The sequence below is a fragment of the Emydura macquarii genome, unplaced genomic scaffold, assembly GCF_026122565.2.
Source record: "Emydura macquarii macquarii isolate MOO-44397 ecotype Brisbane River unplaced genomic scaffold, CSIRO-AGI_Emac_v2 contig_2205, whole genome shotgun sequence".
Taxonomy (NCBI): Eukaryota; Metazoa; Chordata; order Testudines; family Chelidae; genus Emydura; species Emydura macquarii.
The window spans coordinates 9,994,043-10,012,701 of NW_027132342.1; the positions used below are offsets into that span (position 1 = coordinate 9,994,043).

Genomic DNA, 18,659 nt, shown 5'->3' on the forward strand with positions numbered 1-18,659 from the left:
AAAAATATATAATCATAGTTTTCTGCTAGTATTGGCTCTCCAAGCCTATGTTTAAAACAGAAGCATCAAAGGCTGTACTAAAATACAACAAATGCTCTTAATATACTTTCCTTGTATTGGAGCCTCTGATAAATATGTGAGTTAGATTCTAAAGGGACCCTCACAATGCTGTTTGGAACTTCAAGCTGTCAAAGCAAGAGACAATACATCAGAGGTCTTCCATGTCAGATGTGCAATAACAATTGCAGTGGATCTCTCACCTATGGATTATTCTGCTTTCCTGTTCTCACAGGGTGAATGTTTAACAAGAGGTGCCTCACTTCCCTTTAAATGTACTTCTTCCCCCATTTTTTTGGGACTTGGAACTTTTTTTTTAGTAAGAGGGAAATGTGTTTCCTCATCATAATACCTAGCTCTTGTACAGCACTTTTCATCCACAGATACCAAAATGCTCTATAAAAGAGGTCAATATTGTTACTCCCATTTTACAGATGGGGAAACTGAGAGGGGTGGAGGGAAGTGACTTGCCCAAAGCAGGCCTGTGGCAGTGCGGAGTCCCTGTGCAGTGCTCTATCCATTAGGCCATAGGAACATAGCATTAATAATACTGGAGAGATTATTTATCTGTGACATCTGGTATACTGGCTCCAGCAATAGCTAAGATTTGATGCTTCAGAGGATGGTGAACTGTGGCCGTCACTTCCAGCATGCACCTGATTAGCTGTGCAGTGCTGTTTCCCTTCCTGCCCTTTGTCTGTTTAGATTGTAAGATTGCTGGGGCAGAAACTGGCTCTTGCTATGTGTTTGTACAGAATCCAGCATGATGTAGCCCCAATCTCAGACAACTGTAAATGGTGGATTCTCTGTAACTTGAAATAATTAAATCATGATTTGAGGACTTCAATAACTCAGCCAGAGGTTAGGGGTCTATTACAAGAGTGGGCGGTGAGGCTTTGAGGCCTGCAATGTGCAGGTCAGGCTAGATGATCATGATGGTCCCTTCTGACCTTAAAGTCTATAAGTCTAAATAATAAGCAATAATGCTTATATATGTCTGGAGGTTGGTGCAAGTTGTAGTCCTTTCTGATTCCTGCAGATAGTCATCTTGTACACTGGAGCATAAGATTTTAATATTCCTATTTTTTAGCTTGCCTACTGTAATTACAAGAGTTATTATCCAACCCCTTAATATCCAGCTACAATATGTGATTGATTTCCTGCCATAGTGAATTTGAATTTACTTACCATTAATGTATTAAGGTAGCCCCTTGTTCTTGTATTGTAGGACAAAATAAAGAGACACTGCTCAGTTTTTAACTATACTCTTCAAAAATCTTAAAATTCTAAATCTCCTGTAACTCTTTACCATTCCTGACCAAGCAAGCCTAGCTTTCTCAGGCTTTGATACTATATATAAAATACCCTATGTTAAAAGAATGTTAAGGTTGCAAAGTCAAGCACTCTAAAGTTAGGAAATGCCAGGATTAAGGTTGTGTATGCAAACTTATTCTTCTGCTCTCCCTGATACGTTTAAGATTTTGAAGGGTACAATTCCAGGTGCTGTAGGGAAATGTTCTCTAGTGTCCACTAGGTTATAGACGTTTTTGTCCCTCTTTGCTCCTATCCAATCCACCCCCACTTTGGCATTTCCTGCCCTCTCGCACTGTTCCTATCCATTTTTGAAAAATCCCTTTCTTGTCCTCTCTATGTTGCCAAGATACTTTGGTCTCTTCTCCTTTGTGTGTTGTCATTCCCATTTTATTTGAGGATGGCAATGGTCGGGAAGGGAAATAACGTCAAAGCTTGCACTTTTTTTAACTGCCTTTTAAAATACATACAGTCTTCTATATCTGATATATTCTCGGTTTATTCATCCCAAAGAGTTAAGTACTGACCTCTTTTAAAGCTTGTACCCTTGATGTCTCTTGCTGAAGGATTTATCATCTGAACTGAAATAGGATTTTGTTGATCTAATTCAGATTAAGCAGAACTGACTGGAGTTAAAACATTTTTTAATACTGTAATGCTATGCTTCTAAAGGAAAAAACAGAGAAAAGAACCTGATTAACTTCATTTTAATTTTAAAGTCACTTAAATATATGTTGTTGAATGTTTAAAAGTAAGTCATCCATAAACACTTCAAAGTTGCTGAAAGAAATAATTTCATTTGGTGCTTATTCCCTCATTACTATTTACTTTGCTCTAGCACATTTTGAAAATGTTTTTTTTTTTCAATTTTCCAGGAGCAAAAAATAATACAATGGAGCCAGACTTTCTCAGTGGTTTTGCACAGTCCACTGCTCTTAATCAGTTGCCACTTAAGAATGACATTCAAGGTATGTGTTTTAGGACCCAGTCATGAAGAACTAGAGAGGGGGGACCCAAACAACCAAAAAAAAAAAAAAAAGAAAAGAAAAGAAAGGAAAAAAAAAAGAAAGAAAGAAAGTTTTCAGTTCAAATGAATCTCACTTGCTTTACAACACTGTTCCCAGGTTTAATCAAGCGTAAGTAAGTCATCCTTTTGCATGGAATTTGGTATACAGCTCTACATAGGCGGGTTATGAAGAGTCAATGCAAATTCCAGCTAATCCTCTAAATGAGGCTTACATTTCACACAAAAGAACCAAACCAAATTGTATTTTTGTTTGTTTTTAGAAAGTGTCCCTTAGGTCTCATTGATCTGAATTCCCTGGAAATATGATTTCCAACAGGCAATTGTAATGATCTGATATGCCATTTTCTCCCTCAGAGGGAATCTATAAAATTACAAATAGCAATACTTTTTCATGCTGTAATTAGTAAAATGGGGTAATATTGAACTGATGGCAGTTGTTATAGAAAACCTGAATTAGTCACAACAGAGAATTGTAATGGATATTGTTCACTTTTATTTATAGGAGAAAAGAGGAAATTCATAAACCCTACCTCCCGCAATACGCCTAAATTGGTAGAACTACAAATGGTATAATTTCTTTTACTAAGTTATTATTTACATGTAAACCCTTGTTGTTTTTAAATGCTGTGTATTCAGGCTCCGTCATATGAGGTGCTGAGCACTTTGGCCCCGGTCCAGCAAAGTACATAAGCACATGAGTAGTCCCATTGACATCAACTGGACTACACACAGGCTTAGAGGTACACATGTGCGTCCAGGTGATTTGCTGGATCAGTGCCTGAGTGCTCAGCACCTGGCAGAATCAAGCCTCAGATGCTTAACTCAGAAAAAACCAGACTTTGCTGTTTGGTGTGAAGGGGAATGTAGTCCTAGCATTTGAGAACTTTGGCGTTTTTTCTGAGCCACGCCCAAGGTGTCCAGCTGGGTAACTTTTGAGCCCCAAACATCCAGGAGATAATTCATTGTTAAGAAAACGGCAATGTAAGTAACATGGCAGATCTCATTTGGAGGCACACAAGCACCTTTCACAGTTATGGAGATATTAAAACTGACAGGTATTTTACAAATTGCCTTTGAATGTTTATGTAAATGTATATATCATATTCACAAAGCCATAACCATATGTTTGTGTGTATCTATATTATATGTTTCCTCAAACCTAATGAGCTCTCAATCAGTTCATGAAGGATTTAATTCTTGCAACAGGTTTTTACATTACCATATTTTAATAAAAGAAAGAATTTGAGAGATAGTATAGCAAGAAGGAATCATATGGTCCACTAACAATACTGAATTCATTCTTCACAAATTGCCAAAATAAAGGATTTCTTTAGTCTGTGATTCCGGTGAGCTTTGCTGTTTACCCCATTTATGATTACAAAAGCATGAAACATGAGTTTGACTGACTGTTTCCTCACTGGTCAGGGGAAAAAGAACGCTTTGTGTTGCTCATCAACAACATCTTTGAGCATATCAAGGAGTGGCAGGGATTGTCCTCCCTATCTGGAAAGTTCACAGCTCTGACACAAAGCTTTTAAAGAGGAGATTATAATAGGAGACATGAGAGTATCTTCAAAGGCTTCATTAGAGAAGCAAAGAAACTCACTTGTGGAAAATATTACATTAATTTCCTGATTCAACTGAGTGTTCTCATGAGGGTGTCTTTTGGGGGCAAGGAAATCTAAGCTGCAAGATGGGTCACCTCACTGGTACTGAATATTAAAGTACAGGTAAAATGTGAAGTGCTTAAAGCAAGAAGAAGTGAGTAGCAAACTTCTGCTTCAATTATACTTTTTTCTTTTCCCTACCTGTTCTTTGCTCCTGCAGTTTCAGATACACTTCTTTGTCCTGCTGCCCAGGGATACCCTGGTAGCTAGAGGTCAGGCAATGTTGCCAAGCTGTAGGCTAGGGAGATGGCAGTTAAAAGATAAGACAGATGAACAAGGAAGCTTGCAACTCAGTTTTCAGCAATGCGGCTCAACAGCTTATGCCACTGCCCTCAGCTTGTCAGTTCAAACTACACAAATTCAATGCATCATCAGAACTTGAACTCCAGGCATTAAGTGAGGATAACCACAGTTCACTGAGTGGAATCCTGGTATCTCTTGGTTTTAAATGTGCATTACACACATTTTGAGAGCTCATAGTGTAGAGCAGAGAGGTTTTTTTAGTGTCTTGTGAAGTTACAAACATCTCAGAGTGTTTTGAACTTTTCTTTTGTATACTTTTCTTTGAGAAGCATGGCTGCAGAGTAACAATATGGACTGGAACTTTGCAGCCTGTGGAACAGTCTAATGAAAGAAAAATAGGATTATTCAGGATTACTCAGCCTGCACAGAGAACCAGCACAAAGCTAATACACCAGTTAAGCCCTCCAAGTATGGTTTAATTGGGACAGACATGAGCATAGACCATAGAACTGGGGACCTCCAGAACGAAAAACATGAGCTGTCATCGCTTGAGCTAAAGAGCCAAATCTCTGTAGTTGGGCTGTAACCGACTAATATTCTCTGTGAATCAGGCACACAAGCAGACTTGTAACATACATTCACCTGTGGTTTTCACTGGCTTTCTGCACTGGATAAATTCTACCTTTTTGGCATTTAATATTCTGAAGTGCTGAAACACATTCCATCAACCCCAGTAGAGGGGACACCAACAGTGCGAGCACCTCCTTTTCTCACATAAAGAGGTGTAATGTTACGCTATAATGTGTTTATGCCATTCAGTGAGATGAAATGAAAATAAAGTGGATGAGGAGGAAGTGGGGAGAGAATGAAAATGGAGAGAAGAAAGTTGGAAAGAGAAGATGGGGGCACAGTGATTGTGAGAGAGAAGACTGAAATATAATAAAGGAGAAAATCCATAGAGAATGAAAACAAAATAAAAGATGGAACTAGGATATGGAGAGGAAGGTGCACTCTTGTGATGGTTAAATGTCACCATTTATTTTCCCACTTTCTGTTCTAACAACAGGGATATCATTGTTGACTGTTTGATTTTTTCCCTGCAGTGCTTGATAGATTGGATTAACACAACCCTGCAACAGGAACACATAGTAGTAAAAAGCCTGGAAGAAGACCTATTTGATGGGCTGATACTTCATCATCTCTTGGGTAAGTCGCTTTTTTGAGCTTTGCTCCCCAAAAACTCTTTTTGCATGCTCTTCTGTGCAGAAGCTCAGAGATGAAACAAAAAACAAACACACTGAACTGTAAGTACAGCTTTGCTTGCCAGTATCTTACTATTAATGCCTTTCTGACTAAATAGAGAAGTACACTGCACTGTGAACCATATGTGGTTATTGCAATCCTGAACAAATGCTTGACCTCCCCTTCCGCCCCACTTCTTGGAAAGTCCTTTTATTCCATTGTTTCTATAGAGAGTAAAAAGGTTAACTTTGAAGTCTGAGGTTATAACACCTCCAAGAGGTGCTGATGACATTATAAACCATGACAATGAGTATGATTTATGATATTACCATAAACACTAGCTGGAATCAGCTCGACAATTACCATTTTTTTCTGTTTAAATTTTATATTTTTTATAAAAGCATAGTCTGAGCTCTCATGCCAGAACTTCAGCTGCTGTAAATCAGCGTGGCTATGTTCACTTCAATGGAGCTGAATCAATTTATGCTAGCTGAAGGTTGGCTTCTTGAATCAATGCCCAGCTAAAGTTACAGTCTACCATTCCCTCTAATTATGGCTGCCTTTACCCTCTTCTCTAGTCTACTTTGACTTCAACTGGAGTGGGTCTCACCTAATCTGCTGGTGCTGATTGATCAAATTGATAAATCATGGTGGTGGTATCAGGCCCATGAATAGGATTGGTTTACTTTTATAATATGGGGAGGTGTTGTCACATCTATGAGCTAAGGGTATGTACACACTGACAGCAGCAAATTCGCCACTGTCAGATTGTTCTATCTGCATCAATTGAGTGGCAGTGAAGACCTGTTCAATCGATCCGGAAGTCGATTTAAATAAACCACCTCCTCAAAAGGTGTAGTGCTGCGTCGACGGGAATGCATTTCCTGTCAGCGTGGCGTAGTGGAGACAGCACACAGAAGAGGATTTAGTAAGTCAATGAGAGTTACACTAGCTGCTCTACGTAGCTTGTGTAACTCCCATTGACTGCCGCCGAATTTCCTGGTAAGTGTGTACTAAGCCTGAGATTTTCCTTTTTATATGAACCCCTATGTGCTTAGCACACACACCAATCTATAGGACAGATTCACTCACTGGATTCCTCCAGTTTCCACTGGTGAAACGCAGAGTGTGGACTGCTTGTAGCTAAAAGTCATTCTGCAATCTATGGCCCAATCCTGCATATACGGTGCCTTATTGACTTCATTGAGATTTTTCATGAATCCATGGGTGTATCTATTCAAATCCAGTTGCAGGGTTCGGGTCTGTGTTATATAATTTATGCTGAACACTTACATCAAGAATATTTTGGTACTTCTGCTATGATTTTGTATTGTTTCTACAGCGCTGTTAAAACACAACCATGTTTTTTTTTTTTTTTTTTTTTAACTCTTCTCCCTCTCAGAAAAACTAGGATCTCTCAAACTGGATGTTGAGAAGATTGCACTGACAGAAAAAAAACAGAAACGTAAACTTGAAGTTATTTTGGAAGCCGTGGCCCAGTGTTTACAACCTGAAGAGAGCCAACTGAAATGGAGTGTTGATTGTACGTGCAGAATAAAATGCAGGGAAATTATCTCATAAAATATATTGTTCTGGGGTTTTACTGGGCTAAGAAGATGCTGCCAAAGGAAGGATGATCTTGGGGTTAAGGCACTGAACTTTAGCCAGGAACTGAACCCACTTCTCCTGTGTCTCACTGCAAACTTCCTAATTGACCCTGAGCAGGTCACTTTAATCTGTCTGTGCCTCACTTCCACAGCTATTAAATGGGTAAAATCTTCCCTACCTCACAAGGGTATTTGGAGGCATATTTCATTTTTATTTGTGAAGCACTAGGATTTTCTCAGGTGGAGGGCACAATGGGAATGCAAAGAATTACTATTAGGCTGTAATGAGTTTGCACATTACTTATAATTTGCTTTCTTTACATGAAATAGCTATCTTCCAGAAGGACTTACTGAGCACATTATATCTTCTGATTGCAATAGCAAAGCACTTCCAACCTGATCTGGCTATTCCTTCAAATGTTAATGTGGAAGTAATAATCACTGAGGTAATTATGGCTCTCTCCTTTGCTACTGTGTGTCACAGAAATCTCTCGCAAGAAATTAAAAAAACACAGTGGAAGAAAAGTGTGGTATCTATTACTGTATAACTGTTGTGCCTTTGTTTTCTGTGTACTACACCTTTTAATTTATAGAAATCTGTTGTTTGTAAAAGTAAGCAGCCATTTTGTGTTCAGTTCACAGGTAGTGTTCTACAGAGGCTACAAACACTATGCTTTCTCATGAAGCTTTACTGATATTCTTTTGCTGTTTCCACTTAATGTAAAATAAAAGGCATTCAGACTGAAAGCAGACAGAGGCTCATGTGGATGAAAAATTATAACTGATTATAACCCCAACTGTTCAAAATTAATGAGTCTTTCCCCCCCTCCACCAAATCATGACATTGGCCTAAAAACCATGAGATTTTCTTTTAAAAATGTGGGGGTTTTAATTTATTTTTTGTTTTTTGTGACTTTAGGTTGTATTCAGGTCAGATTTTCAAGCTTTTCTCTATGCCTATGAGGGCTAGGAACTTAACTAAATAAATAAAATTTTATTTATTTAGGTAATTAAATGAAAACTGAGATTCTCACATAGTTACATGACTCCAGGATCTGGGGCTTTAAGAAAAACATCACCTATCACATGACTTGCGATATAATTGTGAAAGTTGGCAACACTGGTCAGATTTTTAACTGTGGGTGAAGTTCACTCATATATAGAACACTGCACGAGGGCTGCCCATGGGACTTAAGTGATGCATATGCCTTGAGCTTGCTCACTGCACATTTAAATCTAGGAGAGTCTGGATTTTAAATGCTTTACTGTATGGATAGCATCTGACAGAAAGATCTAGATCTCGACCATACAAGACACTGAGCAATCTGGCCCAGAGCCATCAAAACACGAATTGTTCCATTGATGTCAACAAGACTACACAAAGAGTAGCTTTTAAGCACATGTTTATATGTTTTAGTGGATCAGGACCAAATTGCTCAGTACCTTTTAGGACTGAACTCTTAATGATTTTTTCTCATCACCCTCATATACAAATAATCAGTGTAGGCTTCAGAATTGTAGGGTAACATTTTCAGAAGTGCTTAAGTGATTTAGGAAACAAGATCTCACTGAAAGTCAATGGGACCTAGGCTCCTAAGTTACTTAAGCACTTTTGAAAATTTTACACTTAACGTTTTATGGCAGCAAAGTGTTACTAGAATTTGCCTTTACTAGTTCAGATTTCCTTGTATGTCCGCTGCAGTTAAACAGCATTGTTCTATATTTGCTTTCTGTTAACAGCGTACCTCAAATGGATTAAGGACAGAAAATGCAGTGGAATGTATCACTCATAGCCGGTAAGAGAAGACATATTTTGTTTTATACACTGTATAACAAAGGAAGATTGAAATGATCACTTCATTTATTAAAAAAAAATAGTGTACTTGTGGCTATTTAAAAAAAATCCCCAGCAACCAAATGTTATAGTTCTGTTTAATCTCCCTTTTGTGGTCAGAAACCAGGCTGTTGTACTGGACCCAACCTTTGGTTCCCACATGCTTTTAAGCCTCCTGGGTCCATTCCTTAGTCTTTACTCATAGACAAAAATCACAAGAGATCTTCAGATCTAAAACAACAAATAGCTGCACACAAGACCTTCCCTCATTTTACTCATCCCTCCTGAGAGCTCTCTAGGTATTAATCAATGTCCTTCAGGGATTCCAGGATTCTTTGACACTCCTTCTCTTCCTATTCAGCCTTGTCTTCTGGTTCTGGCCTCCCTTGCTAAAGTAAATCTCCTTTTAACAGTCATTTCTTACATCTTGTCTCTTCCTGTTCTTCCCCTGGGGTTATTCTAGTCTCTGGTCCTCTATGAGCGGTGGCTTGGGTTGGCTGGAAAGCAAAAATTCTGTTTTATGAAAAATTTCAAGGTTTCAAAATTTGTTTTTGTTCTGCATCAGATCAAAAGTGATACCTTTCAAAATATTTTATGAATGAATGCAAGAGAGACAGAAAAAGAATTCCCCAAGAATAGCCAATAGTCCAGAGGCTAGGGCACTCACCTCGTTTAAGTCACTGCTCTGCCTGATTTGGAGCAGGGACTTCAACCTTTTTCTCCCATATCCTAGGTGAGTGCCTTAACTATTGGGGTATTGGCTATTCTGAGGTAGGCTGGTGTGTCATAAAATTCCATCCTGGACCCCAGAAACCTTCCTGACAAAATTTCCATCAAAACATTTAGGTTTCAATGAATCAATGTTCAACTAGCTCTAGCTGTGGCCTTCAACATCCTTTGTAGTAGCTACAATGAATAAGAGCCATGTCAGTAATCTCTGGCCAGTGGTCTCCACTGTCCTGCTAGGGCAAGGTTATTCAGCTATTGAAGGTATTTACTTAGGAACAGCCCCTTAAGTAATCTTAATATGACAGCATAAAGTGAAAGAATTAGTAAGGGTGGAATCATACAGAGAGTTCATAAAGTCAAACTGGAAGTTATAAATTCATATAGACAGATTCCAACTATGTCACACCAACATACTGACCTGATCAGAAAAAAATTCTTAAGTTGCTTTTACCAAAAAGTACAATTATACATCATACCTGATTGCTCTTTAGTTACAATCTGTTCAGTAATTTAAGTATTTGCAGGGTTTAGTAAACACTATTGCCACAGAATTACTGCATGAAGTAGAGGCACTTATTCATCTTGCAGGGCCCTTATTGGGTTTTTGCTGGTCTCAGCAAGACCTGACAAGTGACATCATTAGTAAACTAATGTTAGGTTTATACGTCTGAGACTAAGGCCTGGTCTACACTGGTGGCTTAATTCGAATTAAAGTCCCTTAATTCGAATTAATTACTCCCACGTCTACACTTGCACATTTTTAAGTCGAATTAAGGAGCCTTTAAAATAGAATTAATAAAACCACCTCTGCAAGTGGATTAGCACTTGAAGCGCATCAGTTAATTTGCATTAGTGTGAGTGTGGACGCAATGGGACTTAATTCGAATTAATTGGCCTCCAGACTGTATCCCATGATGCCCCATTTCAGTACCTTCCCCCAAAGCAGCACCGGGAAGATTTAAATCTTCATTTCCTGCAGTGAATGGGTTTAAAATCCAAGCTGCGATCACCCCCCCCCCCCCCCCCCCACACACACACACAACAAGCCCTTTTCAGTTTGTCCCTTTAAGGGTTTGAAAATTTCACCCCCCCCTCCCCGCGTGGTGAATGCGTTTTAACTGCCCAGCAAGCCCTTTGCAGTTTGTCACTTTAAGATTTGTCCCTTTGAAAGTTTAGCCCTTTAAAGTTTGTTTACTGTGTTTTAAATGCCAGCAGTGACAGGAAATTCTTTGCTACATTGTTTCATTGGCCAATCATGGAAATTGATGCTTTCTTAAGAGTTTATTCACAGTGCTACATGTGGATACATTATATCATGCTTTCCATCAGTGAAATGGAAACATTTGTATCACTGTATTAATATATTAACTGACTCCGTTATTTATCTTACATTCTATAGACACCTGTAGAATCAAAATCAAAGGCAAGCAATATACAGGGGTTAGTGGGGGGAGCATAAAAGACAAACAGCATACAGTTCTAAAGTAATTCAGGATAAGCTGCGATGTATTTGTCAGGGTCAAAATGAGAGCATAGTTCAGCTGGCTCCATGTGCCTGCAGCAATGGTGACTGGGGGAGTTAAAAAAACAGCATGAAAATCCTTTTCCTGTTTGTGTGGGGGTGGGGGAAGAGGGTGGGGGAAGCAGTGCTGCATCCTGGGATGATGAGACTTGTCACAACAGCCTCTATGGTTAGTTGCACTGTGGGATAGCTTCCCACATTGCACTGCTTTCTAATTTGAATTAAGGCTGGCCAGTGTGGACGCAAGAAACCAGCACAAACACTGTAGTGTGGACAGTCTGCAGCACTTTCTATAAATCGCTTTCTGTAATTTGAATTAAGCTAATTCGAATTAGTGCTGCAGTGTAGACATAGCCTAAAAGTGCAATTGTATAAAACAAAACCAGTTTACTTACTACTAATTTATAGCTATTGTATTAATATATTTCTAGAGATAAGCAATTTTTCCTTATTTTGGTGCTAAAGAAAGAACAAACTTAGCTTGCTCAGTTTGTGAGATTCCCTATTTATTACATGAGCTCAGCAATGGGATACAATGAAAACATGGAGGTTGCACCAGGAACTAGAAACAGTTTTTCCCTGCTACAGTTCCATCATCAACTATTATGTTTTATATGTTAATACAACTTTAAATTCTAGTATTATGAGCAGCTTGTTGGAAGAGCGTGTTACAGACTATGCTTATAAAATAAATTTGTATTAATCTGTGTGCCAATTAAAATCTTATATTGTTCCAAGAACACATAAATACAGTGCACTGTAAAACTGTCTGTTGGGAAGCTACTTCTGGCAAACAACTAGTGAGGTTTTGTACTCTATCTCCTACTTCATAAGGATCCTTATGGCACAGATATGCTTTGCTTAGAAATAGGATTAATTCTGCTATATGTTTTTGCTAATTCTCTTTTTGTTGTTGTTGGATCTTTAGAGAGAATTTAGAAGATAAGTCAAGTAAGTACTCTTAAGGCTAACTTCAGTGTTTCTTTACTGCCTATTGTTTTCAAAAGCTGTATGGATCCACTTCTGATCTCACTAACATCATGAGAAATCAGGACTAACCCCACTAGAGTCAGTGGAGTTACATGGGAGGGGAGGAATTCAGAATTGGCCTCCACATTGTTCTACTTGATCCTCACACAGGAGAACCCAAATCCATTCTGGCAATGAGAAGTAAAATTGAGGGAGGCAAAATGATGAAGGGGTGAAGCGAGAGGAATCCTATTGACTTCAGTTGAATTATTTATGTGTGTAACGGCTGCAGATTTGCTGCCAGTTGCATTCAGATCTCCTTTCTTTAGTTTGCAAAAAATGTTTTGAAACCTTATTATCACTTGACAACAGCCCTTTAACAACCAGCTTAATCCAAAGCAGAATGCACCATCAGAACTACTGAGGGAAGTAAAACATTTCATTGTGAAATTCACCCATGTGAAGAGGGCCAGTAAAAGACCTAAATACCACAAACACTCTATTTTGAGGACTTACAAGGGGCATAAGCTTGTGTGAGCCTGGCTGTCTGCAAAGGAGTAAATTTCACCTTCAATGAATAAATGGGGCTATTTTAATTCTCTTATGTGCAATTCATATGCCCAGTTACAGCTAGTGCAGAGACAAAGTATTTAATGGAACATGTATTTTGTTATCAGTTATTCCATTAAGTGGTCTTTATTTATAAACTGAGACAATGCAGAAAAATTAAATGTCTGTGTCTGCGTCTGTGTGTTAATCTGTCAAAGGAAGAAATCTTAAAATTCACTCTTCAGTCTTCATCTATTTAAAAACACAAAACAAAACCTGGCTTAAATAAAGGAAGAAAACCAGAAAGCTCAGCTCCAGAAGGCTCTCTGATTTGTGACAATGCTGTAGGATTTAAACACAGTCCAGCTATTGATTTATTGTGAACTTTGTTTGTTTCCTAACAATACTGAACCAACAATTTAATAGGGAGAATGAAACCCAGTGGCACTTTCTCAATACTGGAGACTTTTTATATAATATAGTTGCTAATTTTGATGAGTATTTTGTCTCCTAAATAAAAGCTGAATTCAATTCCCACACCATAGAAGCCAAAGTCTCCTCTTAGTTACACTGGCATAATGCCCTGGATGTTAATGGAGTTGGAGAACTTCGTTCATCTGAGGCAAAAGCAATTTTGTGCATGGGTCACTGGGAGGAGACATGCACAGGTCCCATTAGAGCTGGTTAGAAAATCAGGATGGGAATTCACAAACGTTTCATTTCCATTTTTCATTTAAAATGTCCAAATTTCATTCCAATTTCCAGGCCTAGTTCTCATGTAATTTCTACTAGAAATTACTGGATGAGGTTCTATGGCCTGTGTTAAGCAGGAGGTCAGACTAGATGACTGTAATGGTCCCTTCTGACCTTAAAAATCTATGGATTTAGAATTATGGGCAAATATTTCTATCACTGAATTTAGGACCATTCTCCACCCCCAGTTTTTGTGGAAAATTCCCAGTGATGCCAATGGAAATGTCAGGTACTGAAGGATGGTAATATACGCTCCTTATTTTCTACTGATTTTTATTCCTGATGTTCAGGGTTAAGGAGTGCAAATGAAAAGAGATGAACTATAGAACCCAGGGAACTTCAGCTTGCCTCGGGCTCATGTTAGTGGCAGCACAAACTATGAGAACCCATGCCTGTGAACATTACGGAAGCTGACTAAAGCAAACTATTTTGTCTGACAAAGGAATTAAAGTAAGGGCATGCACAACTCCCCCTTCTCTCATCTGCAGTGGGGGAGAGAATATTGGGGAGCAGAGGTCTCCCACAACTCGACTTCTCCTTGTTTTATGTATTGAGGGTTCCTCTTCCTGGTTTAATTTATTTTAACCACCGGTCTGGCAGTTACTCCAGATAATCCTAATTCACATTTATTGAATATTTTGCTGTAGAAGCGGATGCCTTTGAGGAATTATTCACACATGTACCGGAAAAACTGGATGCTGTGAAAGAGGTAACTTTTTACATTTTAAACAGACCTGGACATTTGCATTATAAGATATAATTAATGCAGTCTCTGAAAATTTTGTTTTTTTCCCCTCCATTCTTTAGGTGTTTTTACATTTTGTCAACAAGCATGTCGGAAAATTAGGATTATATGTGAATGATGCTGACTCTCAGGTAGAACGCTTTGAGCTGTATGTTAACATGTCTGTCAGTTATGTTAATGTTCTCTGTCACCTCCAAAATCCCTATGTTTCTCTTTTAAACTTGGCAAATACATAAATTCATTCCTAGCCTGAGGTCAAGCATATCAAGTGTCAATTTGGGAGGATTTTTAATGCCATTATGATAAGTAATTGAAAATAAGTGGTTTGTATGTAGTACCATTCCCTGCTTGTAATCATATAGATCTTGAGTTTATATGACTACAACCAGGGGAAGGTATTCCATACAATGACTTAATTTTGAAATGTGGGTGCTCAGCACCTTTGAAAATTAGGCCCATAGGCCTAAATTGTCAATAGTGGCTAGTGATTTTTGAGCGCCCAATTTAAGATATGGTAGAGAGGCCTGGTTTTCACCAAGTGTTGAACATCTGCCCTCTGAAAATCAGCCCCCTTTAAGGTGCCTGAAGGTGGGCACCCAAAATCACTAGATACTTGAAAATTTAGGCCTTAATTTATAGGGCATGATTGTTCTAGAGGCATAGGCCTGCTCTGTGGACAATGTGGAGCCACCACCACTGGAAGAGTTCCAAGAGGGATTGCACCTCATCAGACACAATTCCTCACAGAGCACAAGGAAGAGTTCACACTGCACCATCTGTGAAAATGAGTGCAGCCTGCTCACTCCAGTGAGGAGGTGTGGAACTATAGCTCTGCCTCCTCCCACCTCCCTTCGATGCAACTGGCACCTCTTGGGGCACATGAGTGGGAGGGAAACAGTTCTTGTTCTTGCAAGAGTGAAGGGATTGTGATTCTCCCATGCCCCTAAGTAGGGTGAACAAGTTGGAGCAGATTGGGATGGGGAAGTTCCTTGTACTCTTTTCCTTCTTCACATGCACATGCAAGGGTTGAGGGAAAATCTAGCCTCCAACTTCATTCTAACCATGAAAATCTTTGGTACAATAATAATTCCAGTGGCTTGCATTGTATGACTGGAGACTGGACCATCAACCACTGAGAATGGAGTTTTAGAGGGGTTGCTATCAGGAATCCTGGATGGAATTCCCTTTTATGTAGTGATATATATTTGTTTATTTTTGTTTGAAATCTCTTCAAATGTAGGACATTTCAAAAAGGTAATTTGTATTGCTATCCTCTATACAGTGTTACATTCCTAATAGGAATTTGAGCCTTATATAGATAGAAATGACTTTCTGTGTATAAATCAGAGGTCAAGGAAATAAGTCACTAGATTGTATGATTAATAATGTATATTTTCAATTCCTCTTGCCATAGAACAACATTAATCTGTTTGAGTAAAACGCTTTGTATCTTTTTTTTTTTCTGGCTTTGGTAAAAGCCAATTTAATAAATAATGCTCAGGTCATTCTTCTTATAGTTTGCAGATGGAGTTATCTTGCTTTTGTTAATTGGACAACTTGAGGGGTATTTCCTGAATTTAAGAGAATTCTTCCTGACTCCATGCTGTGATACAGAAATGGTAGGCTATTATTTCTTTACTTAGGCCCTGATCCGACAAATGCTTTATACACATGCTTTATGTACATGAATAGCTACATTGAAATCACTGAGATTATTTACAATGTGTAAAATTAATTATATGAACAAGTGTTTTCAGGATAACAGCCTTATACAACATACAAGAGTGCTCTAAGCATTTTATAAATTGATTTAAAAAAACAACAACAAAAAACAGGTCCCTGCCTCAAAGGCTATACTGAAATCTACCATGACCCTACAAATGAAAGCAATCATTATTTGCATTTGTTAACCAGATCAATGTAGTGAATTCCAAGTACTTTAAATAAACATAAGTGTGCAGTGTGGGTGTGAATGTGAATGTAATGTTAGACCAACAGCCCTAGAAATTGCTTCTTCCATTTAGCTACATAGGTGACCCAGCAGGGCTAAGGGCCAGGAAGACTCCCTCACATTGTCCCACAAATGTACCTCAACCATGACCTGATAGAACCATCTCTAAAGCCCCACATATGCTAGGTGACTTTTCTAAAAGTTTCCTGCTATTGCTAACATCAGTTCACTTGAACCTCTGTTAGCAAAGCTGAGAGCCTTGTGTATACAGCCTGTCAAATACTGACCCTGTTTTAAAACTCGCTGTTTAGACTTCGGGGGTGGGAGGAATATTTGAATTGAATCAAAATGAAAATTTTTCATTTTCAACCTCCCTTCCTCACTATTTTTTTTTTTTTTTGGCTCTGATTCCATTAAATTGGGAACAAAACATTTTAATTTCATATAATTCTAGAATAAAAAAAATCAGTAAATCCCATGAAAAAATTTGAACAAATAAAAATGTTTCTGGTTTGTTCCAAAAGTTTTGTAGGAAAGAATTTCCATTCTTTTGACCAGCTCTGTTAGTCAATGATGGCTATAAAACTTTCTGGTGAGGAAGGTAGATATCTCTATTTTTCAGAGATAAATTACAGAATAAGATAGTGGTAGAGAGTTGGGATTAGAATCGTTAACTACTGACTCCCCGTCCTAGACTCTGCCCATTTACTTTCAGAGAGGAATCCATTGGGGTGTGAAGCACTCTGCTGTGATACCGTACATCTCAAGAATTTTCATTTTAGCAAAGTTAATCTTAGGTACTAGACATATTATTGAACTTTTGGTCAAAGCATTATTTACTTAGTTTTTTCATGTCTATATACACCAAGCAATATAAAAAGCTAACTACTGTAGCTCAGAGACTTTATTTCAATTTAAAACACTTCCCCGAATTCCCTTGTGTATTCTAACTCTCCCACATTTTAGACATTAATTGCTACAGTAGAACATGACAATGTAGCCTTCACTGCAGAACTCGTCTGAGATTTAAAACATGACATTCCTGTTATAAAAGTGGTGACAACCAGCCATACCTTCAGGAACATTATGGCATTTCGTCTTTCACTCAAGCTGAAAGCTGATAGTTCAAAGCCAGTACATACAGTTTATGTATCCTGGGCAGAGGAAATTGGAATAGATGCTAGTGTTGGGGAAAACACGGAAAAATAAAGCAAAAGCTATATTAAGCAGTTTAGAATATTGTATGTAAATTTCAAAAGAAATCAAATGTGGTGGTGGCAGGACCTTTCTCAGCAAAGGACGGAACTCTCCCTCTTAGAGATCTCCTCATCAGGGCATCAGTGGATGCACTTATCATCTACCTCCTGCTCACCCTGTGGCATCAGTGGATGGAGCGGTCTCTGATCTTTTGCTTCACCATCCTCCCTTTGATATCAGAGGATGATACTATCTCTTCCTCCCTGTCCTTTATTAGAGGTGGAGCTGGTAGGGCCACCTATAGTTAAAGTTGCCTTGATACTTCACATAAATCCCATTATAAGTCCTTGTTCTCAGTGGATCATAACTTTGCCAAACTTCAACCATTTGGGCAGTACTTTTCCAGGCAAGATATCTGCCTCAGGGTGAATCCCCCCCCAACACACACACACACAGCTAAAACAGTTCACCTGTTTCTGAGAATGAGGTTAGGGGGAAATATATTGTTTTGTCAATGTTAAAAACATCTTCACAACTGATTTGCTGAGAAGTCCTAGCTCCTATGTTCTTGGGAGCAGGGGATGTCTTGTGTCTTTGCCATTCCTGTGAAAAACTGCCCATATCTGGCCAAGTTTTAAGCCGCTCAATTGGTACATGGTCAGTAGAGAGTTGTTTGAGTTTGGCAGCTAAATTCCCTGAAGATTCTGTCTGCACTGAGCATGCTCCGTCCTCTCACTGCTCCTGTGGGTGACAGGACTGTGCATGCACCATCCTCCCAGAGCAGCCAAGTATGTTCCAAGCCCTGAGCTGCAAGGATGCACAAGACTTGCCTGGCAGTTGCTCCTCCCAGTAGTTGGGGGCTATTGTGGGGTTGAACACTGGAGTCAGTCTCTCTTGTTCTCTCAATGTTCCCAGCTGCTGGGCCTAGGCAGTGTGGAGGAAAAGGAGTAAGCAGCCACAGTAGGAGTCAGGGTGACCAGATAGCAAGGGTGAAAAATTGGGACACATTTTTTGGGCGGGAGGGGTATAGTTGCGTATATGAGGCAGAACCCCTACTATTGGGATGTCAAGTCACCCTAGGGGGAATGAGGAAAGGGAGGGATTCAGGAACCAGAGGATGAGCAGGAGCAGAGGAGTCAGGGAAAGGGTAGCTTGAATGATTACTCTCTATAAATATATCAGAGGGATAAATACCAGGGAGGGAGAGGAGTTATTTAAGTTCAGCACCAATGTGGACACAAGAACTAATGGATATA

The 18,659-nt window shown here is 38.9% G+C and overlaps 1 protein-coding gene across 4 annotated transcripts in view; it reads left to right on the forward strand.

The window, feature by feature from the left end:
* Positions 1 to 18,659, forward strand: part of PARVG (parvin gamma) — a 35,810-nt gene that overhangs the window by 3,218 nt on the left and 13,933 nt on the right. For all 4 annotated transcript variants that reach the window (XM_067558985.1, XM_067558987.1, XM_067558989.1 and 1 more), the window contains 10 exons: positions 2,244 to 2,336; positions 2,898 to 2,962; positions 5,409 to 5,511; positions 6,950 to 7,090; positions 7,485 to 7,600; positions 8,895 to 8,950; positions 12,168 to 12,190; positions 14,158 to 14,219; positions 14,318 to 14,386; positions 15,773 to 15,874. In XM_067558985.1, the coding sequence (XP_067415086.1) occupies positions 2,244 to 2,336; positions 2,898 to 2,962; positions 5,409 to 5,511; positions 6,950 to 7,090; positions 7,485 to 7,600; positions 8,895 to 8,950; positions 12,168 to 12,190; positions 14,158 to 14,219; positions 14,318 to 14,386; positions 15,773 to 15,874 (830 nt within the window). The remainder of the gene's footprint in view (positions 1 to 2,243; positions 2,337 to 2,897; positions 2,963 to 5,408; positions 5,512 to 6,949; positions 7,091 to 7,484; positions 7,601 to 8,894; positions 8,951 to 12,167; positions 12,191 to 14,157; positions 14,220 to 14,317; positions 14,387 to 15,772; positions 15,875 to 18,659) is intronic.